This window comes from Haliotis rufescens, unplaced genomic scaffold (genome assembly GCF_023055435.1).
Source record: "Haliotis rufescens isolate VD_foot unplaced genomic scaffold, xgHalRufe1.0.p SCAF_58, whole genome shotgun sequence".
NCBI lineage: Eukaryota > Metazoa > Mollusca > Gastropoda > Lepetellida > Haliotidae > Haliotis > Haliotis rufescens.
Window position 1 is genome coordinate 2,839,883 of NW_025964312.1, and position 15,479 is coordinate 2,855,361.

At 42.1% G+C, this 15,479-nt stretch overlaps 1 protein-coding gene across 2 annotated transcripts in view; it reads left to right on the forward strand.

Annotated features, from left to right (window-relative positions):
- Positions 1-15,479, forward strand: part of LOC124149579 — a 34,331-nt gene that overhangs the window by 11,256 nt on the left and 7,596 nt on the right. For both annotated transcript variants that reach the window (XM_046521255.2, XM_046521256.2), the window contains exons 2-5: positions 4,863-5,049; positions 6,402-6,518; positions 10,455-11,461; positions 14,273-14,322. In XM_046521255.2, the coding sequence (XP_046377211.2) occupies positions 4,863-5,049; positions 6,402-6,518; positions 10,455-11,461; positions 14,273-14,322 (1,361 nt within the window). The remainder of the gene's footprint in view (positions 1-4,862; positions 5,050-6,401; positions 6,519-10,454; positions 11,462-14,272; positions 14,323-15,479) is intronic.

Genomic DNA, 15,479 nt, shown 5'->3' on the forward strand with positions numbered 1-15,479 from the left:
ATAAACATAGCTTTCATATGTATGAACAGTAGGATTAGACCTTTAAAATGGTGTATAACACGTAGTAGCAGTAGCAAAGATGTTTTACAAGCAGATATTTTCCTTGATAATTGTTGGCTTCATCTATCACACAAAAGTCTCTGGGAACTTTCAATTGACATGAATCAGTGACAAGTTAAATAAAGTCAATTTCACTGACATTTTGATTTTTTCAATCTTTCATATTCATGTCTGCCCATCAGGCATACACCATTGTGTAAAACTCTTCTTAAAGTGGCTATCCATGATCATGTCATCCTTTCATGTTTGACAGTTCTCAAAACAAACATCTATTTGAGAGCCAGCTATTATATAAATGCTCAAACATTTAACATTGTACAATTGCAACACTGTGTTCAAATTTGATGTCTTTTACTGTAATCAATTATAATAAATAAAAAACAACTTCAAATACACAATCTTTTGCTTATCACGATTGTAATAGGTCAAGTTGCATGGCCACTTGTGTTTCACTTCGGCTCCTGATTAAAAATATTTACTTAGCTATCAACAAGTAAGTCAAAAAGTCAACTTTGAGCCCTGCAAGTATGATAATTTCAAACGATCTGCACACACACACACACAAACACACACAAACACACACACACACACACACACACACACACACACACACACACACACACACACACACACACACACACACACACACACACACACACACACACACACACACACTGAAGTTGACTGAAGCTGTATCTTTATTCAGACTTATAATAGTCAGAAGAAAATGCAAACATTAGTAGTAAAACCATGGAATTCTGGATAATTTTTGTCATTAAACAAAATATCCACGTGGTCTGGGTAGTCCTGTGGGTACCCAGTCCTAGCCCTACCCATCCCAGCCCTAGTTCAACCCGACACACCCATTTACTTATGGTAAGATGGATGAGGACTGTGATCAGAGTAAAAACATACTAATCTTGTTCACACAGGTTACTAAGAGGCTGAGCAAAGAACATTAATTAGCTTGACGTCCATTTATGCCTTAATAATTGTGGTACCCAGGTGAAAACCAGTCATCTCGACACAATGATAGAACACCTGTGCTCTTGTTGCAAGGGAGTTTAGTTGGCATCAGGTATTAACTATGACACGATTACATCTGGTTATTGATTTTGGATCATTAGAACCACAACGCTGCTTGGCTCATGTGGGTAACTCGTCCATAATGTTTACACTGATTACAGCCTCGTTAATCAGGGTGACTGAAGAAAAAATACGAATGTGTTGAAAAACATTGAAATGTGGATGCTATTTCTCTATCTTGCATACTGAGATGTCAAGTAGCAGAGTGTGTGTCAACAATGTATTCGGGCAAAACCAGCAGGATTGCATGTCATTATTTTCTGAATACAATGTTGACATTTTGCGTCGCTCACTAATAACTTACACACATATGCAAACAAGTTTGGAGTTATAACTACAATTTTGAGCCAGAAATAAAGCTATTGTGGTTGTCCCAAATTACAAAGTGTTTCGTTGTTTTCATAAATTATTTAGATGCATAAAACAGTCTGTTGCCCAATTTTAAGACAACTACACTGAAATTGGCTCTGAGCATAATTTAAAGTTGATTTTAGTGATAAACTGTGAGTAGTTCAAAGTTAGATTTTTTGATGTTCTTGTTTTGAAATTCTGAGGAAGTGGCAATTTGTATTTCAAATTGGGAATGTTAAGTATCATCATGATCATTTGCTGCCGATTTGGGGCCAAACATTGGCCTCTGAGCATGTCTTGATAAATCCCTGTTGACAGAACAGAATATTAAAACTTGCGCTTTGGACTAGTGGCTTAAGTCACAGACTTATAAAATATGACAGAGATCAAATTGTTAATGCACTGGTGACATGATGCATTCTACATTGAGATGATGACTAGACTAGTGATAGCCATAAGACCTTATGACTTATCAGTCATCTTGAACTAGCGGCCATGTTGGACCCAGTAGCCTTGAAACATAATCCTAAACTTGTAATACAAGAAAAACCTGATATAAATCCATTACACATTCAGAAGGACCTATGTTCAGTGTCAAATATTCATGACAAGTAGGATAGCATCGCTAAATCTATCATTAATGTGACAGCGAGGATATCTCAGATTGTAGATAACATTAATTATCCAGGGGATCATCAACCAGGCGCGTATGATTCTGTGAATCTGACATTTCCCCCCCCCCCCCCCCCCCCCCGTCAGATTTGTTTTTTTTCAGTCTCTCGGCCAATGAACTACTGCTCAGCCCGTTTGTACATGATGTCGCGGTATTGTGTTGGAGATTTTAACCACAACTGATGAAAAATTATCTGTAATTTGACCCATGGAGACATGGACAGAATTTTTGTCAGAAAGCCAACCCATGCTTGATGGAAGAGGCAGCTAACAGGATCAGGTGGTCAGACTCGCTGATTGAGTTGATGCATGTCATTGGATCCCAATTGCATATATAACGATATCATTCACTTGATTGTTTGGTCCAGACTCGAATATTTGCAGACTGCTGTCCTGTAGCTGGAATATGACTGAGTGCCTCGTTAACCTACCTTTAAAAAGATGTGTAGTTTGATCTTGACATGCTTATGTTCAACTTACCTTTTCATGTGATGAGGAAAAACCTTGCCATTTTGAAAGACATCATGCACCAATGTAGACATGTTATTAATCTATCTGTGCCAAATACTTTTAAGTTTGGCCCGTGAAGATCTGGGGTAGAATAGGTCTTCAGCAACCCATGCTTGCCGTAAAAGGCGACTATGCTTGTCGTAAAAGGCGACTAACGGGATTGGGTGGTCAGGCTCGCTGACTTGGTTGATGCATGTCATCGATCCCAATTGCGTGGATCGATGCTCGTGGTATCAATCACTGGATTGTCGATTATTTACAGACCGCCGTCCTATAGCTGGAATATTGCTGAGTGCGGCGTTGAATAACAAACCAACCATCCAACCAACTTTTAAGTCTACTTGCCTGAACTTGGATTCTGGCATTATTTTGAGTAGATTTTACTCCTTGTATAAGAATAAGTTGAGACCAGAAGAAATTTGACTTGCCTAGGGCTTCACACTAGTGGAGTACATTGCCAACGCTGTAGGAGTTCATTATGCCTGACAGTGCATTATGCATCCACTGATGTATCGATTAATGTGTTATTTCTGTATTGATTTTGAAAAGATAATAATGGACATGACTACTAGGTTTAGCATGTTTAGCGTTACCATGGTTACCTTGAACCTTTCTTGGAAGATAATGCTAAATCTGATTGCATGATAGCATTAAGTGTGTCAAACCAAGATTGGTTGACAATCTCATTAAAATCAAATCTAAGTTCATGCTACCGCTAAACAAGGATCTGAGGACATCCCATTATGGGTCATATCAGAACAACCTTTCATTCAACCAATCAGAGCATTGCTTACCACATCAGGAAAGTGATTGGTGGAATGTTTTTTCCCAGGCTGCCATCATGACCCACCGACTTAGGAAGCTGCAGTCCCTGACTAAACGCTTAGGCCTTCATTTACCAAAAAGACCGCCTCCATGGTCTAGTGGTAGAGTGTCTGCCCGGAGAGCGGATGGTCCAGGGTTCGATTCCCGGCCGACGTTAAAAGATGGTATTTGTTGTTACCCTGTCTGGCGCTCGGCATTTAGGGGTTAAAGCAAGGACTGGTCAGTATACTGTGTCTGAGTGGGGTATTCATGTTAAACTGCGGCATTGTATCTCAGTGAGCTAGCACTATAAATCGGCATCAGTCCGGTCTAGTACAAGCAGCAACACACACACACACACATACACGTGCATGCACGTTGCTATATAAGTGCAATAATCTTGGACGCGACGTTAAGCCCAATTTCACCTCACCACCTCATTTACCAAAAAAAGCTGCAGCTTACTGTAAATATATCGACACGTAAATGTCCTGCACTGTAGGCCCCCTACAAATTTGAACTACAGTGTGACATGAGGTGTACCTGCCACAGGCCTACAGGCAGGGGCTTATTTCAACACTATTTCCGAATGACAGTTATGGACTGTATGGCTGAATCCGTCAAAATCGTCTACATCTCGCTTCGGTGGGACAAACATTTGAACAGAAAGACTTTGCATAATCTGTGAGAAGTACTGCCTTGAAATCTCGGCCATTTATAAGACATTCAAAAATGTTCTTTTGTTCAGTTTCAAATGTTGGATCGAGGACTTGTCAATATATTTTTCAAAGCTTAGTTTGGAATGGAAGTCGTCAATTTGAAACTAGTGCTGTTTACAGTGTAGCTTGAGAAAAATGCCTTCTGATTGGCTAATGTCATCTTCTTGTTAGTCATTTCATTGGTCGGTCCAAGTTTGCTGGGGGCACGGGTGTCCCAGTCGTCTTAGGTGCCGCGATCCGCTGTGCAGAGTTGTGTCCCTTGGGCACGCCAGGAACCTATGATTGTGGGTTCGAATCCTGGTTCGCCCCGATAATGTTTCTAGGTTTGTCAGAATCATACCCGTGCTCGTGGGTTTCACCGAAGTGGTAAACGTCTGAGACCTGCATCACTTCGGGCTTTCCTCCCACATTAAGCTGACACGCCGTGATAAAACTGGAATACTGTTTTAAGCAGTGTTAAACCCAACTCATTCACACTCACTCTGAGTTTGCGACAAGTTGTTCTGACATGACCTTTAACCATGGTAACAAAGATCTGATTTCAGACTTCAGAGAAAAATGTAAGTCTGGTGTTCGTGATAAAAAACTATGTTTTATTGCCTTGATTACTGTTTTTTCTTAGTCAAAGAGTTATTTTAATGTATTTGTTGTTTTTTCCAGGTTAAAGATCGGCGTCAACAGTTTCGGTAGAAGTCCAAATAATGATTTCTTCTTGGACTCTAAAATACTTAAAAACTTCATCTCCCGCCACCATGCCGTCATCATCGGCGAAACAAGAGACGGCGGAAGTGATGTGTTCTTCCTTCAGGAAAAGGGTCTGAACGGAACCTTCATCAACGATGTCAGGGTGAGTGCTGGCTTTGTCATCAATGACAGGGACGGGAATTAGCGCTAGCCCATTCCCGTTTAGCTAATGTTTAAGGTATCTAGTAGACATGGTAGAATTTCTAACATTTGGGTTATACTGCTATAGGTTGTCGGTGTTTGCTTGCTTGTTAGTTGCAGAGCTCCAGATAAGCTTTTGATGTTGTTGGTATTTTACCCATGCATTTTAAGATCATTGGGTATCAGTAATTCTATCTGGGTATTCAAATTTCTGTTACCCAGTAGTTGTTACACATGTGGGTATTTAAGTTAAATATTTAAAAACACTATTCATCTAGTCCCTGCAAACAGGTGTCGTGTGGGTTCGAGAGCTTTATAGGACTCAAAAATACCATGATACTTCCACAAGAAAGTGTGATGGCAAATGATCATGATGTAACTGTCATCATGGAGTTTGGCAAGGTTGACGGAATTCCCGTTTATAATTTCAAAATAAGTTGCTGATTTGCTAAACGAATATGCAGGGTTACTTCACAATATTTTGATGATACACACAAGTTTTATTTTTGTAGCGTATCTGAAATGATCATTGCCTATTTGATACGCTTGGATTTTATTTTACTGCGTATTTCTGCATTTCTGATGCGTATTTTATGCAGATACGCAGCTTATCTGGAGCTCTGTAGTTTTTTTAAACGCTGCAGTCACCAATATTCCAGCTATATGACGGCTGTCTAAATAATCGAGCCTAGACCAGACAATCCGGTGATTGACATCATGAGCATCGATCTACGCAATTGGGACATGATGACATGCGCCCTCCAAGTCAGCGATCCTGACCACCCAATGCTGTTTGTCGCCTCTTATGACAAGCATAGTCGCCTTTTACGGCAAGCAAGGGTTGATGATGACCTTTTCCCTACCAGCAATATTGGTGACGGCATCGTAAAACCGTACTCACTCGTCAACGATGTCAGGGGTGGCATGGGTGGCATGGGTGGCCCAGTCGTCTAAGGCACCACGATTCGCTGTGCAGAAATGCGTCCCTTGGGCACGCCAGAAACCTATGATTGTGGGTTCGAATCCCGGTTCGCCCCGATTATGTTTCTAGGTTTGTCAGCACCATACCCATGCTCGTGGGTTTCACCGAAGTGGTAAACGTCTGAGACCTGCATCACTTCGGGCTTTCCTCCCATATTAAGCTGACACGCCGTGATATAACTGGAATACTGTTAAAAGCGGCGTTAAACCCAACTCACACTCACACAATGATGTCAGGATGTCTGGTATGTCAAACCATTAATGGCAGGACCTGAAACAGATGGTGTACAATCAGTTGTAAAACAGTTGGTTTACCATGTTTCTGTTTCACAGATCAAGGGATCAAGTATTCTTACCGAGGGTGACAAGATCACTTTCGGACACACAAATGGTTACAAGATCGAGCCGGGCCAGTACTCTCGCCAGCTTCACTCCGAGTTCCAGTTTATGGTGAGTAGAACATTCCAGTGTATCAGAAGATATAAAATAGCTACGCGATAAATCGCAAAGAACAATGAAGAAGGAGGCTTGGTGTGTTTCACGATAATAACATTGTTCTTTTATTACATCATGTATGGAGATTCGAGCACACACCTGCGACTTGAGGACGTCATAAATTGGATGACATTATTTTTTAGAGAGTAGTAATTGGTCCCTTAGATATAGCTGGGCTGTGCAATGCAGAAAAACACAATGGCCGAACGATCGCATCCACAAGTGAGTGAGATACAGCTCTATGAAATAGGAGAAAAATTTATGTGTGATTTGTTAGAATATTCAGGAAATGACACAACCCCCCATTTCATAAAATGGACTTGTCCAACCTTTCTGATTTGGGATTGTATTCAGGGAGTCATCATTATATCAATAGGGGTTAATATTTTTAAAGCCTGTCCATTTTATTAACACCCTTAGGGAGGTTGTAAATAATGTTAATTTGTTAAATACGATAAAAAAACAACTTGAGGTCATTGTTTATCGTACAGTAATACCATGAGGGGTGCATAAAGTTTAGTTGGTTGGTTGGTTGGTTGTTTAACGCCGCACTCAGCAATATTCCAGCTATATGACGGCAGTCTGTATATAATCGAGTCTGGACCAGACAATCCAGTGATTGACATCATGAGCATCGATCCACGCCATTGGGATCGATGACATGCATCAACCAAGTCAGCGAGCCTGACCACCCGATCCCGTTAGTCGCCTTTTACGACAAGCAAAGTCACCTTTTATGGCAAGCATGGGTTGCTGAAGACCTATTCTACCCCGGAATCTTCACGGGTCATATATAAAGTTTAGTTACAGCAATGGTGATGGTACCTGAAAACATTAAACTTTATAAATTTTAAAAGGAGATGCTAAAATATTGCCCTGGTTTAGGGTATGCTTGCCCTGTCTGGAGGTCAATAGGTCAGTAGGGTAGCCTAGTGGTTAAAGCGTTCACTCGTCACGCCAGAGACCTGGGTTCAGTTCCAGACATGGGTACAATGTGTGAAGCCCATTTCTTGTGTTCCTCATTGTGATATTGCTGGATTATTGCTGAAAGTGGCGTAAAACTATACTCACACTCTCTGTTCAAAACATGAAACTAAATGTGTCTGTCCTGAGTGCATTATCTTGAACATGACCCCTTTCACCTCACCTCACATCACCTCACTTTACCTCACTTTGGTTCACCTCACCTCACCTCACCTTGGCTCACCTTGGACCACCACCTCACCTCGGCTCACCTTGGCTCACCTTATCTTACCTCACTTCGGCTCACCTCACCTCACCTCACTTTGGTTCACCTCACCTTGGCTCACCTTGGCCCACCTCACCTCGGCTCACCTTGGCTCACCTCACCTTACCTCACTTCGGCTCACCTCACCTCACCTTGGCTCACCTCAGCTCACCTTACCTCGCCTCACGTTATTTTTGCGGACAACAGCAACATATACCATATTTTCTTGAGTATAGTGCACACTCTTCTTAAAAAAAACCCCGCATCCTGTAAAATTATATCATTGGGTGTGTCTTGACTGGATCACCGGTAGATTCCAAGAAACCGTGTGTACAGCTGATTGTTGTTTCCGGCTTAGTTTACGAGAAAATACACAAGGTAATCTTAATCCCTTGATGTAAAACAATGCCTAGCAGAACAAAAAATACAATTTAAACGGTAAATCAACATGTCTGGTGATTTTTTTATCTCCAATTTCAAATTTGTACTTACCAAGTTTCTCATCACCCGTTCGTTTACCGGAATTTGCATGAAGGGGTGCAGTGTAATTTTTTCTGTGCATAATATTTGAATTTTTTTTTTCCAAACTACTGAATCCGCTAGAGGGGGATGCGCATTATACTTGGCTGCGCACTATACTCAAGAAAATACGGTTAACTTAACCATGAGAACAGTGGACTTCTTGCTGTAAAACTGAAATGTTGACCACGACCTATCTTCTGATATAAAGAGGTGGTGGGGTAGCCTGGTGGTTAAAGCGTTCGCTTGTCACGCCGAAGACCCGGGTTCGATTCCCGACATGGGTATAATGTGTGAAGCCCATTTCTGGTGTCCCCCGCCGTGATATTGCTGGAATATTGCTAAAAGCGGCGTAAAACAATACTCACTCACTCACTCACTCACTCATCATGCCAAGGGCCTGGGTTCAATTCCCGACATAGGTACAATGGGTGAAGCCCATTTCTGGTGTCACCTGCCGTGATATTGCTGGAATATTGCTAAAAGCGGCGTAAAACAATACTCACTCACTCACTCATCATGCCAAGGGCCTGGGTTCAATTCCTGACATGGGTACAATGTGTGAAGCCCATTTCTGGTGTCCCTCGCCGTGATATTGCTGGGATATTGCTAAAAGCGGTGTAAAACCTGACTCACTCACTCTGATGTACAGATAGTTAAAACCAGAAGTATAGATACAGAATAATGCTTATTTTATGTCAGCCGATCAGAGATCTGACACCAGTATTCAGTTGAAGGTTGACAGCACATGATTAAGATCTTTAAAATTTCCTGTTTTATGATGTTATGATTTATTCATAGCTTTCCTAAAGGTTACTTATAATTGTCTGAGAACGAGACCAGTATTTTATAGGTTTTGACGCTATAACTTGTAATATGTCATCATTGTAGTGTTATAATTAATCCTGAAAGTTACGGGGTCCATGTCATCATTCATTCTTCCTTGTTTCTCATCCAACCTTGACCTATTTGTAGATGTTACATTCATCCATCCTTGTCTCTCATCCAACCTTGACCTATTTTGTAGATGTTACATTCATCCATCCTTGTCTCTCATCCAACGTTGACCTATTTGTAGATGTTACATTCATCCATCCTTGTCTCTCATCAAACCTTGACCTATTTGTAGATATGTTACATTCATCCATCCTTGTCTCTCATCCAACCTTGACCTATTTGTAGATGTTACATTCATCCATCCTTGTCTCTCATCCAACCTTGACCTATTTGTAGATGTGACATTCATCCATCCTTGTCTCTCATCCAACTGTGACCTATTTGTAGACATGTTACATTCATCCATCCTTGTCTCTCATCCAACCTTGACCTATTTGTAGATGTTACATTCATTCATCCTTGTCTCTCATCCAACTCTGACCTATTTGTAGACATGTTACATTCATCCATCCTTGTCTCTCATCCAACCTTGACCTATTTGTAGATGTTACATTCATCCATCCTTGCTTGATGGAAGAGGCGACTAACATGACTCGCTGACTTGGTTGATGCATGTCATCATATCGCAATGCTTATGATGTCAATCACCGGATTGTCTGGTCCAGATTTGATTATTTACCGACCACCACCATATTAGCTGGAATATTGCTAACTTCGTCTGAGTGTGGCGTTAAACAACATTCAAACAATGTCTCACACCCGATCTGGGGCAGTCGGGTAGCCTAGTGGTTAGAGCGTTCGATCGTCACGCCGAAGACCCGGGATCAAATCCCAACATGGGTACAATGTGTGAAGCCCATTTCTTGTGTCCCCTGCCGTGATATTGCTGGAATATTGCTAAAAGCGGCGTAAAACCATACTCACACACTCTCACCCGATCTTGGGGGGCACGGGTTGCCCAGTCGTCTAAGGCGCCGCGATTTGCTGTGCAGAGTTGCGTCCCTTGGGCATGCCAGAAACCTATGATTGTGGGTTCGAATCCCGGTTCGCCCGATTATGTTTCTAGGTTTGTCAGCACCATACCCGTGCTCGTGGGTTTCACCGAAGTGGTAAACGTCTGAGACCTGCATCACTTCGGGCTTTCCTCCCACATTAAGCTAACACGCCACGATATAACTGGAATACTGTTAAAAGCGGCGTTAAAGCCAACTCACTCACTCACTCACCCGATCTTGACCTGTTTGTAGTTTGAGAAGTTCCAGAAGCGCCATGAGCTGCCCAAGCACCAGGGCCTGGACAGTGTGGAGTACCACCAAACCAGGACGTGTTGTGGCACCCGCAAACTGCCCTCCTCGCCGGAGTACGACCGCAGCGAGTGTTGTGACACGTTGGACAAACAGGGTGCTTTACGAACGTGTAGATCTCCCACCATTCAGGAACACACACTGCCAGCCAGCCCAACCATACCTGTCACAAGAGGGGAAGAAAACGATTTAGAAAGTGGTAGATTGAAAAATGTAAGTACTGATTGTCCAACCCCCAAAGTGTGTCATGTGCGGAAAAGTGCGTCAACACCCGAAGTGCCAGATTTCATGGAAGAAGTGGAGATTCTTGGAGCAGCAGATTCAGCCGAAAGTCACACTGAATGTTCTGAGGGTAACTGTGGTAACGTAAGTGAAGTCGACCAATCAAATCAATGCAAAAGTCCTGTGTTAACCAATGGGAATTCAGGAGAAGCATCTAGTCAAGATGAAGAGGTGGACAGTCCTAAGGCTTTTGTCAAAGACGTTCAAGGGGAACGCGAGACATTCCAAACCAAATCAAATTTAAGTGACCACTGTGACTTTAACAAAAGTGAAGATGAAAATGGCTCAGACGTGCCTGTCGCAAGAACTGAGGATGTGTCGCCTTGTAAACAGGGCGATGCAAGTTTGGAAATGAGTGAAATGAAAGGGCCAGCGAATACAAAACGGAAGTGCAATTCCCGACCGAACAGTGCTAAGAGTTCCAGTAGTTACGATGAGTGTGATGGGGATGGCAAGGGGGGTCGGAATATCTGGAGTATTATGTCCGACAGTAACGATGACGCCATGAAAGATAGCTCCGCACCTAGTCCCATGGGCGAGTCCTACGACCAATCTCATAATCCAGTCATTCACCAACAAGATGGGTCATGTGACACCCTCACAAACAATGAGACTCTTGCCTTTGGACAATCGTTTTTCACTGATGCTGTACAGAACTCTAACTTCAGGTAAGTAGCTATGACACCCAACGGATCATCCTCTCTAGTCCAGGGTGTTATGTCACCATTGTGCATTGGCAACATACTCGTTTTGCAATATATTGTAATACAGGTATCTGTATACCATGTATACAGGTCTCGCCGAAGACCCGAGTTCGATTCCTGATATGGGTACAAGCCCATTTCTGGTGTCCCCCGCCGTGATATTGCTGGAATATTGCCCAAAACTCACTTACTCACTCACATTGGGCATTACTCCCACATCAAGTTGACACCTTGTGATATAAGTGAAATATTGTTCCAAGTGACATTAAACCCAACTCACTTACTCACTCACATTGGGCATTACTCCCACATCAAGTTGACACCTTGTGATATAAGTGAAATATTGTTCCAAGTGACATTAAACCCAACTCACTTACTCACTCACATTGGGCATTACTCCCACATCAAGTTGACACCTTGTGATATAAGTGAAATATTGTTCCAAGTGACATTAAACCCAACTCACTTACTCACTCACATTGGGCATTACTCCCACATCAAGTTGACACCTTGTGATATAAGTGAAATATTGTTCCAAGTGACATTAAACCCAACTCACTTACTCACTCACATTGGGCATTACTCCCACATCAAGCTGACACCTTGTGATATAAGTGAAATATTGTTCCAAGTGACATTAAACCCAACTCACTCACATTGGGCATTACTCCCACATCAAGTTGACACCTTGTGATATAAGTGAAATATTGTTCCAAGTGACATTAAACCCAACTCACTTACTCACTCACATTGGGCATTACTCCCACATCAAGTTGACACCTTGTGATATAAGTGAAATATTGTTCCAAGTGACATTAAACCCAACTCACTTACTCACTCACATTGGGCATTACTCCCACATCAAGTTGACACCTTGTGATATAAGTGAAATATTGTTCCAAGTGACATTAAACCCAACTCACTCACATTGGGCATTACTCCCACATCAAGTTGACACCTTGTGATATAAGTGAAATATTGTTCCAAGTGACATTAAACCCAACTCACTTACTCACTCACATTGGGCATTACTCCCACATCAAGTTGACACCTTGTGATATAAGTGAAATATTGTTCCAAGTGACATTAAACCCAACTCACTTACTCACTCACATTGGGCATTACTCCCACATCAAGTTGACACCTTGTGATATAAGTGAAATATTGTTCCAAGTGACATTAAACCCAACTCACTTACTCACTCACATTGGGCATTACTCCCACATCAAGTTGACACCTTGTGATATAAGTGAAATATTGTTCCAAGTGACATTAAACCCAACTCACTTACTCACTCACATTGGGCATTACTCCCACATCAAGCTGACACCTTGTGATATAAGTGAAATATTGTTCCTAGTGACATTAAACCCAACTCACTTACTCACTCACATTGGGCATTACTCCCACATCAAGTTGACACCTTGTGATATAAGTGAAATATTGTTCCAAGTGACATTAAACCCAACTCACTTACTCACTCACATTGGGCATTACTCCCACATCAAGCTGACACCTTGTGATATAAGTGAAATATTGTTCCAAGTGACATTAAACCCAACTCACTTACTCACTCACATTGGGCATTACTCCCACATCAAGTTGACACCTTGTGATATAAGTGAAATATTGTTCCAAGTGACATTAAACCCAACTCACTTACTCACTCACATTGGGCATTACTCCCACATCAAGCTGACACCTTGTGATATAAGTGAAATATTGTTCCAAGTGACATTAAACCCAACTCACTTACTCACTCACATTGGGCATTACTCCCACATCAAGTTGACACCTTGTGATATAAGTGAAATATTGTTCCAAGTGACATTAAACCCAACTCACTTACTCACTCACATTGGGCATTACTCCCACATCAAGTTGACACCTTGTGATATAAGTGAAATATTGTTCCAAGTGACATTAAACCCAACTCACTTACTCACTCACATTGGGCATTACTCCCACATCAAGTTGACACCTTGTGATATAAGTGAAAATATTGTTCCAAGTGACATTAAACCCAACTCACTTATTCACTCACATTGGGCATTACTCCCACATCAAGCTGACACCTTGTGATATAAGTGAAATATTGTTCCAAGTGACATTAAATCCAACTCACTTATTCACTCACATTGGGCATTACTCCCACATCAAGTTGACACCTTGTGATATAAGTGAAATATTGTTCCAAGTGACATTAAACCCAACTCACTTACTCACTCACATTGGGCATTACTCCCACATCAAGTTGACACCTTGTGATATAAGTGAAATATTGTTCCAAGTGACATTAAACCCAACTCGCTTACTCACTCACATTGGGCATTACTCCCACATCAAGTTGACACCTTGTGATATAAGTGAAATATTGTTCCAAGTGACATTAAACCCAACTCGCTTACTCACTCACATTGGGCATTACTCCCACATCAAGTTGACACCTTGTGATATAAGTGAAATATTGTTCCAAGTGACATTAAACCCAACTAGCTCGCTCGCTCGCTCATGCTAAAAGATGAGGATTTAGGGGGTCCCCCGATTCAAAGGGGTCCCCCGATTCAAATACTATTGGAACATTCCTCATGGAAACGTGGACCCTCTCAATTTCAAACAAATATCATGGTCATTTGATGATTAATTGACAAGTTATAACGTGTATATGGTACTCACTGGAGCCATATGATCAGTCTCTAGGAATCCAGGGCAAGTGTAAGGGGATATTTTGGTTGTCCATTATTAATTTGACCAGGTACCTCTCTTCCATTGCAGGAAGGACCACGACGGTGAAACCAACTCTATGTTCAGTGAGGACAGTGATAGTAAGTATGACAGCTCCCTCAATATGTGTGTGCTTCCTATTTCAGCTCATCCAGGTCATGCAGGTACCATATTTGCTGTAATAAACCCCCATGTTCAATGAGGGTTTAATCCCCGGCCGTGTCATACCAAAAGACGTTAAAAGATGGTACCTGTTCGGCATTAAAGGGCCGCTAGGAGTCAGTATGCTGTGTCTGAGTGGGATATTCATGTTAAGGTGTGGCATGGTATCTCAGTGAGATAGCAGAGTTAGAAATTGGCACTAGTCAAACTGTCTAGTAGTTAAGGTGTCATAAGGACAAGTAGAAATTTGCCATTTTTAAGGGTTTTGCTATATATTATCATTATAAGGACAAGTGGACCAAAAATGTTAGTTTCTACCGCTGGATAGCACTATAAATCGGCATCAGTCCAGGGTAGTACAAGCAGACACACCCACGCACATACGTGTGCATGCACGTCGCTATAAAAGTGCAATGATCTTGGATGCGACATTAAACCCCACCTCACCTCACCTCACCTCACTTGACATCTCTGAGTGAAGGGGGGGCACGGGTGGCCCAGTCGTCTAAGGCGCCGCAATTCGCTGTGCAGACGCCAGAAACCTATGATTGTGGGTTCGAATCCCGGTTCGCCCCGATTATGTTTCTAGGTTTGTCAGCACCATACCCGTGCCCGTGGGTTTCACCGAAGTGGTAAACGTCTGAGACCTGCATCACTTTGGGCTTTCCTCCCACATTAAGCTGACACGCCGTGATATAACTGGAATACTGTTAAAAGCGGCGTAAAACCCAACTCACTCACTCACTCACTCATATGAAGTGCGACATATGTACACCAGTGGAATGTGACATGGACAACACCAGGATATAGGGGGTGGGGGTGGGGAGGAGAGAGGAGGAGGGAAACATATTTTCTTTTGGCCTAGGAACACACCAACATACTTAATACAGGGAAGCCTTGTTACCCTGAAATCTTTAAGACCCCTGAAGATACGTATTAGACGTAATAAGCGTCCCGTTCAAATAAGCGCCCACGGCGATATTTGCTAATATATTGGCCAGTGAACAATCCTATAAATAGCACCCCTTTCCGATTGATCAATGTACACAAGACTTATTTATTATTATTATACGCACTTGTGTGTTATATGCACCCC